This window comes from Triticum dicoccoides, chromosome 6B (genome assembly GCF_002162155.2).
Source record: "Triticum dicoccoides isolate Atlit2015 ecotype Zavitan chromosome 6B, WEW_v2.0, whole genome shotgun sequence".
Lineage (NCBI taxonomy): Eukaryota > Viridiplantae > Streptophyta > Magnoliopsida > Poales > Poaceae > Triticum > Triticum dicoccoides.
The window spans coordinates 85695065-85703872 of NC_041391.1; the positions used below are offsets into that span (position 1 = coordinate 85695065).

An 8808-nucleotide genomic window follows, 5' to 3' on the forward strand; every position below is an offset into this window, starting at 1 on the left:
GTGGCCGAGAACCGCCGTCCGCCATGTCCATTGCAGGGGTAGCCACTGAGATCCTCGGATTGACCCTGTGGCACATGCCCGCTCCTATGCACGCCCATGCCCGAGCCTTCAGCTCTTCTTCCGCACCCGCGGGGCCACTCCCTCTCTGGCTCTCCATGCACATGCACGTGCCACACCGCGTCCGTCACGCCCGCCGTTTCCATCACACTCGCCACAGCCACCGCACCACTGTTTCCGGCGCGACGCACACCCTGGCCGTGCGTCACACTCTCGCTGGCTACGCTCGCCCCGTCTACTGCCGCATATCCCTTCGCTCGCCCCGCTGTCGCGCCCCTGCCTCGCGCCGCCTCCTATCGCGGACATCTTCTGCCGGCCGCCCCCTCAGCCACGCCGGCCGCATCTCTGCCCTCCACCGTCGGCCGCTCGCCTCGCCTGCTGCGTGCTTCTTCCTGCTGCTATGCGCTGTTGTACCATGAAATATGCCAAATTTTGACATCGATCTTGTAATGTGGTATATTCAGAGTAAAAATAAAGCCTAAACAGTGAAGCAGCAGGGGCATCCCCTTAAATCTTGGCGTGTTCCCTCCCGAAACCATGTTGCTTCCTTGGAGATTGTACGGTTTCCATGTGATGTACGTCTTAACTTTTGCGCAACCATATCAAATATTACTGGAACATGTAGATGTCATATGAGGACACCATGCAAAATTTCATGATTTTCGGTCTATGTTTCCATTTTTGTTAATAAAAAACTAACAAACTCAATGTTCGGGGGGCGAGTCTCGGCACTCTCATGATTGAAGTTCCTTTTCCTTTTGATGGGTAAGTCTTAAGAATGGACTCAACAACACAAATAAGATTTTTAACCCAATTTTTTAACTTTTCCACGCACTTGTTCTAGTTTATTTTTTTTATCAACTAGATGTCAAATGTCTAGGAAATCTCTTAAAGCTTATAAAAGAAAATAAGGAAGGGGTAACGAAATAAATTAATATAAATAAAGTGCATAAAAGGAAAAAATGAAATCAAATAATGTACAAAAGAAAAGAAACAAGAAAAAAGGAGAACTAAATGAAAAGAGAAATGCAAAAGAAGGCACTTGGCAAAGAGAAGTGTTGGCCCAGTGCAATAGAAAATGGCACTCAACTAAGAGTTGTTTGCTCGGTGTAAAAAAAAACATTCGGCAAAGATTTATTTGCCGAAGGCAAAACATATAATGTTCTCGGAAAAAATCATGTTTGCAAACAGCTAGCACTCGGCAATATTCCAGATTCAAGTGGTGGTGGGTGTTGAACTGTTGCCTTCATGTACGAAAGTTAGCTTGCTAGGTAGTTAGTAGTTGGTGTCCTCGTCCGATATATGCTAGGTGCAGCTTGATGTATCGGTACAACAAGCTAGCGCATCTATCCAGCATGGCCAAGATGCAGATGCTCTTGCAGAGGCTCTTCTCCGCCCTCCATGGGATTAGGGCTCCTATCTCCAACCAAGTCAGAGCCACCCATCCTTGCATGAGAGAGAAGCTCGCCGCCGGGCGATCCCTTGTTCTCGATGTTGACGCCGGGCTCCTCCTGCCGTCGTCATCATTCCCGTTCCCCTACTTCATGCTTGTGGCGCTGGAGGCCGGAGGGTACCTACGAGGACTCGTACTACTCCTTCTCTACCCAATCATCTTATGCATGGGGGGCAACAGTGACGTGGCCGTGAGGTTTATGGCTATGACGGCCTTCTGTGGGTTGCGCCGGAGCCAGTTCCTAGCTGGCTGTGCAGTGCTGCCCAAGTGGCTCATGGAGGACGTGGCCGCGGAAGGCTTTGAGACGATGAGGATGAGTGGTGCCGCAGGAGGGCGGAGGGTGTGCGTGACCAGGAAGTTGCCGAGGGTGGTAATAGAGGGGTTCCTGAGGGAGTATCTCGACGCAGAGGCAGTCGTCGGGAAGGAGATGAAAGTGCTCTGGGGATTCTACACCGGTCTACTGGAGGAAGGAGACGAGGGTATGTTGGATGAGCAGCAGAAGATCATGCTGGACGGTGATGATGCTGTAGGATTCTCTGGCTCGCTCGAGTTTCTCCAGCATTCTCTCGCACGCTCTTGCAAGGTAGTCCTACGTGACATAAACTTCTCTTAATCTCGTGGTACAAAATAACAAGGGCCGACTATAAGTCACACACCAAGCGGCCTGCTTGGTAAGCAATCAACAAAACTGCAATCAAAAGACTATAAGTCACGCGGCTTAATTTTTTAACTAGCAGTCCAAGTTTACCGTAATCCAACGGCTGGCCATTCTTCTTCTACCTCCACACCATCTTCTTTTTACTCAGCGCCCCAACTCGACGTACTTCCGGGCCGCCTGCTGCGGCACCAACGGCTGGCGGCTTTCCGGTTTGCACCTTGCTGCCCACCTCTTTCCTCACAGCTGCCGCACCATCGCAGTGCTGCCACTGCCCCCTGCTATGTCTTTAAACTCAGACATGTTAGATGAGTTCACCATGTTCTCTCGCATTATTCTTTTTAGTTTGTTCATAGTTGCATTAAGGGTCGAAATTACTATTAGCATTTACCCTACACAAATACACTTTGCTGTTTGCAATTTTTGTACATAATTCATTTTGAAATACAAACTTGAGGTAAGATATTGAGAATAAACACATGGTTATTACTATTATATTAGATTATATCTTCAAAATTACTTCCATAGTGGGATTTCTTGCTATGCCCTTTATTATAGTATAATTTAGTTCGAAAGTACGTTTCCACACCCGGGCTCAGATGCTCCTTGTGTGAATAGTAAAATAAAATAAGTTGAAAAAAGTTCAAAAAATTCAGAACTTTTTTGGCCTTCTTTAAGAAATGTTTGTTGTGCATGCGAAATTTCATCACGAAATCACATTGGCGGAAGGTTGTGGTGAACAAACAAAATCGATGCTTTCAAAACATTATTTTCAATAGCATTTCAGAGAATCGGATTTTTCTCACGCATAACAAACAATTCTTTAAGTATGCTACATTGAAAGTTCAGAATTTCGTTTCACTTTTTTTATTTTACTATTGACACCAGGAGCATTTGAGCCTGGGTGTAGAAACTCCACGTCCAATTTAGTTGTCAAAGTTCCATATTTAAAACTATGTCGATGTCTAATATGGCAATTATCAATAAGATATAACCGGAAATAATCATTATATTATTTTGTATCTTCAGTATTTCAAACCATAGTAGTATTACAATAGCATTTATCATCTGGTAGGGAGTTGTCATAGTCATGTATAAATCTTATACACCTGTAGTATACAATCACGGCAGCATGTAAAATTGGGTTTTAGATTATTTTAGAACTTTGAACTATAATTTTTTATTTTTTCCCAAAAAAGGGCTAAAGGCAGCGGGAGCACATAAAAGCCACACTCTTGAGATATTATACTATATTATGTATTAGACAATTATAAAACTATTTTGGCTTGTGATATGAGTTTTCCATGTACGGGTTTTCCCATAGTACTCGATCATATATTGTATGATGCTGAAGTACTTTTAGGACCAAAATAACTAAATTCTAAGGAGATGGGAGAGCATCCTAGTAGAGAAGTATGTGAGCGTGTAGTTTACAACACAAGTTCCCTGCAACCATATGTTCAGACTTTTCATCTCTAGGAATGTCAGCACGTAATGCAGACCCAGGTTATGTGTACATTTCTTAGATATCCTTATAGATTTCTTAGCCATTTTTATATACAAATAATGTACGATCACTTGTATGCGCATGAAAATAGATTAATACTGACACGAAAATTAAATATTATATTAATATTTTGTCTTATTAGTAGGAGATCACAAGTTCTTACTTTATTCTAGGCATTTAGAAATCAATTGGTACCCATATATGTGATCTTTAATATTCTTTAGTCTATAGCACATTTTGGAAAATACTAATTTTGTATCATGGTTATATATGAAACTTCAATTCAACATTAATTTGAGAGAGAGATATACATACATCGACGACAAAGGACAAAGTCATCAGTAAAATTCTTAGAGTTAATTGGGAATTTGGGATAGAATAAGCATGTGCATCTAGGAGGACTGTAAAGTACTTCTGGTTGTGGTTTTAGTTAAAAAAGGAGAAGACTTATGAAACGGAGAAAGTGAGAAGTTTTTAACTCCCGGCTTAAAATAGGTATTTATGTATAGCGGCCGCGCTCATCCAAGAAATAAGAAGCGGCCAAATAAAAAAAGATATGGCATCATTAGGGACGATTGTAATACGTATTGGAGGTTCCTTGCGTAATAGTACGTGCGTGCAAGCAATATTTTTTTTATTCCACAAAGGCAACACACGGGATGGGCAGAGACGATTGCAAGACATACATATTGCATATTACTTGCATGATGCGTGTAAGCGAGAAGGGCAAGGACGGCCGGCTGCATAAGGAATATGCATTGAGACATTTTCTTTGTGGGGTGAGATGCACTAAGACATTGATTCGAAATTATCAACTCAACTATTCAATCTAACGGCTTATTTTTTTTACTTAAGTTTAATCTAATGGTTTGTTGTTTTTTAAGATGGTGCATCCAATTAGTAAATATAAGATCATTGTAAGAAATATACATGTAGAGGGTAAAATGTAGACTCGATCCTTCTTTTTTTTTTTGAAAAATGGGTTCCTCTGTTCAGTTAATAGAGTAGCATCGTTTACAACCAAGGGAACCACCTCATCCGGAGGAGAATCCATCCAGATACTAGGGGAAGAGTAATTCGCTAGCCTAGATAGTTCATGTGCGACCTGACCTGGTTGCTCTCCCTATTACAATGATCATACACAACGTGATTAAAATCTAATGACATATAATAACAGTCATAAAAAATGGCAGTAGCAACTGAGCTAGACGTACCATCTTTCAAGGCCGAGACCACTTCCACATTATCTGACATCACTTCTATTTTACTGCACTCGAGCTTCAGCGTAAAATGGATCATAACAGAAATTCAACCGTTCATTTGCTGCTGCCACAAATTTGCCCTTGTGGTCCTTACTTTTTTATATTTGGTACTCCCTCCATTCCCTTATACAAGGCCACAAACTCATATTACAGGTACCAAGATAAAATTTAATAACTCATTTGCAAGTCAACTTTTCTTTTCGTTAACCGGAATCATTAATACACCACAGGCATGCAACGAATGAATGAGAAAGAAGTGACTGAGTGTCATTATGACTACATGCATGTACGTATTAAAAAGTTGCTAGTACAAGGAAAAACATCATTAACTTTTGCATCGATTACTGTTTGTGGCCTTGTATTGATGCAAAATATATTTTTGATAGTGGCCTCGTAGTAATAATTGTTTTTTGGTTAGTGCGTATTTGAATGACCACTACTCTCTCCGTACTCGGTCCTTACTTTTTTTTTACATGTTTGCGTGCTTGTTATTTTGTTATAATCATTGCATGGCAATATGTTCTTTAACTTTTATGACCGTACAATTTTGCTTACATATGCATGTGAAACTCGTGACACATTTACTCTTCTCTGTCTGTACGAGTAGAATGTCTACCTCGAGACACGAGTCGACAGAGCGACATGGCAGGCACTACCCCGGAACCAGTACCCCAAGGCCATGGTGTTCCACGACGGCCGCCTAGCATTCCGGCCAACAGCAGGCAGCACGCTCGCCATGTTCATGTGGTTGCCCTTCGGCGTAGCCCTTGGGGCCGCCCGCCTGGCGGTCGCACTCACCATGCCATATCGATACTCCACGCTGATCCTGGCGGCCACCGGCATGTCTTGGCGTCTCAAGGGCGGTGAGCTGCCGACGTTGCTGGGCGCTGACGGTGAACGACGACGTCGGCACGGGCAGCTGTACGTTTGCAACCACCGCACGCTTATCGACCCGGTGTATGTGTCGGTGGCGCTGGACCGACCGGTGCGCGCTGTGTCATATAGCCTAAGCCGCCTCTCGGATCTCATCTCGCCGATCGGCCGCACGGTGCGGCTGGCACGAGATCGCGTCGTCGACGGACGCACCATGACCCGCCTCCTGGACCGCGGAGACCACGTCGTCGTCTGCCCCGAGGGAACCACCTGCCGGGAGCCGTACCTCCTCCGGGAGCTCAGCGACGACGTGGTCCCCGTGGGCATCGCCGTCGAGACGGCCATGTTCTACGCTACCACGGCAGGGGGACTCAAATTCCTTGACCCGCTCTACTACCTGGCAAACCCTAGGATGTGCTACACGGTTCAGTTTCTGGAGCGGGTGAGCACGTCTGCAGTCAGGGAGGGGAAGGTGTCGAGCGCCGACATGGCCAACCTCGTGCAGAGGAGGATAGGGGATGCGCTCGGTTACAGCTGCACCATGCTCAACAGGAAGGACAAATACCTCATGCTTGCGTCCAATGATGGCGTTGTCCACAAAGCTGACGGCAAGTGTTCATCTTCTACTGCAGGGAGGAATTAATTGATCACGATTGTTGGAGTTAATCATGATAAGGTGTTCCTGTCCGGTGCGCACGTGTAGCATCAGCCGAATCAGCTATGTAGTAGTAATAGATAGATTATTGTTTTTTTGTTTTTGAGATAGGTAACCACTCATGTCAAGTGATAGTAATAGATAGATTATGTGTACTTTACATCAACAAGATCGGAAAGCAATAAACTTCACTGGAGCAATAAATTGTGGTGTCCTTTGTTGTGTTCTGTCTGTGTATTTTCCAGTTCATCGATCTCTCCCGGTTGAATATATCCACCTGCTAGCTTCATACTCCCTTCGTCTCACAATATAAGATCGTTTTTCAATCTAGCTTGGAAAAACGATCTTACGTTGTGAGATGGTGGGAGTAGCTCTTTTTTAGCATCGCCGGTTGACACGTTGGAGTGCTAGCCAAAAGCATCGGCCGCCAGAACGTATTGGCAGCAAGATGTGTACTTGCATGTCCTAGACGGATAGCACTCATCCAAATAAAGCCGTACATACGGATCGAGGCCAACAATGATGCGTAGACTTTTGAAGCGAGTGCATTGCATTATTTTATTTTAAGGAGCCTGGTAAATGCCACACGTGTGGCTGTGGCCCAAAGCAAACCATCCCTATGACACTTATCATTTGGGTATTTTAAAGACCCTAATATCTTGCTGACATTCCAATAGGGAAGACCAGCACGAACGATCGTACGCATGGAAAGTAATCAGCACGAACGATAGTACGATAGAGCTGGATGGTTTGCCCTACCGTTAGTTTTTCGGAAACACTAACGCCCACACGTGTGGGCGTTCTCCAACTCGCCCACACTTCTGGATGGTCATTGATTGTCTTTTGCACGAATCTTGACACGAAAAGATAGATTTGGTGTGCCACGTAGGACGGGGCTAGTGTGTAGGCGTTGGAGAGTTTGCCCACACGCCCTGCATAACGCTGTTGCAAGCTGCGCTCTGTGGGCGAACTAGTTTCTGCCTACACAGCCACCACCTAGTCCATACGCGTGTGGGCGAACTGATTTTCGCCCACACGACACTCCTACCTTGTGGATGGCAACTGCAGTTACACGAACGTGGCAACTTGGTAAACAAACATGGCAACTGTGATTCTTTTGCTAGACGGCAACTGCAGTTGCACGTACGTGGCAACCAGATAAACACACACAACTGTGATTAACTATACATGGCAACTATGGTTGGACCACACGTGGCAACTAGGTAAACACACATGGCAACTACTGTTTGACCATGTGTGGCAAGTAGTTAATCGCACACGTCAACTACGGTTTGATTACACGTGGCAACTACCATAAATTAGACATGGCACCTATAGTTAATCAAAACAGATAGAGTTGCCATGCTTTTACAACTACACTTGCCATCCCGGACAACTACATTTGCCAACTAGGATGGCAACTAAATCGTCATCCTGCGGGTACCTAACGTAGCTGCGCTAGGACATGTGGGCATTTTTGCTTCGTGCCACACGCGCGGGATGGAGATGAATAGTACTTTTTGGGCGTGTGGCATGAAGTAGCCACGCCCATACGTGTGGGCAATTCTAATGTCCGCCCACACACAACCCGTGTGGGCTGCCTCCTGCTCACACCACACACGGTGTGTGGCCAGACCCTTTAACGCCCACACGTGTGGGCGTTATCTGCGTCCTAGTTTTTTTTAGTTCGCCTCGTTGCTAGTCCGCGATCCTATTTCACGCGTAGGTCGTCCGATACAAACCATTCGGGATCCGTTTTCAGCTCACTTCCGGTTTTGCGAACGTTCTAATATCTTCCCAAACCGGTTTTCCTTTTTTCTTTTTTTTCTTGTTTTTCTCCTTTTCTTTTGTTTTTATCATTTCTTTTCAATTATTCTTTTATTCGTTTTCTATTTTTTGTTTTCTCTTTCCAAACTTCCAAAAAATTTCTGAATCCGGGAACATTTTTCGAAATAGGTGAACATTTTTTAGATTCGAACATTTTTCAAATCAGGGGTGTATACTTTCCGAAATCCAGAATTTGTTCATCGAATTCATAAAATGCTTATCACATTTCAAAATGTTCAATATTTTTTTAAGTAAATCTTAAGAATTTTTAGAAAATGTTCACCAACTTCAAAATATGTCTTGAAACCAAATTTGTTATTCAAATTAAAAACTGTTCACTAAACTGATTATTTGTTTATGAAATTTAGAAAATATTTATCTAATCTCAAAAATTATTTTTTGAAATCGAAAAGATGCTCACCAGAATTAAAAAAATCATAACAAAAAATTTCATTATAATTTAAGACGTTTATCAAAATAAAAAAATGTTCATGTTTTTGAAATTGTTAATATCGTTCT

General features: G+C 43.7%; 1 protein-coding gene across 1 annotated transcript; it reads left to right on the forward strand.

Annotated features, from left to right (window-relative positions):
- The first annotated feature begins 1412 nt into the window (after nt 1-1412).
- On the forward strand, nt 1413-6450 carry LOC119320810 (probable glycerol-3-phosphate acyltransferase 3). Its single transcript, XM_037594751.1, has 2 exons — nt 1413-2093; nt 5542-6450. Exons 1-2 carry the CDS (start codon nt 1413-1415, stop codon nt 6448-6450), a joined length of 1590 nt encoding a protein of 529 aa, XP_037450648.1.
- The last annotated feature ends 2358 nt before the right edge of the window (nt 6451-8808 follow it).

Bases quoted from the DNA above. Each gene is read 5' to 3' on its own strand.
- LOC119320810 (XM_037594751.1), top strand. From the start codon at position 1,413: ATGGCCAAGATGCAGATGCTCTTGCAGAGGCTCTTCTCCGCCCTCCAT. The intron at 2,094-5,541 runs GTAGTCCTACGT...CTGTACGAGTAG, and splicing joins CTCTCGCACGCTCTTGCAAG to AATGTCTACCTCGAGACACG.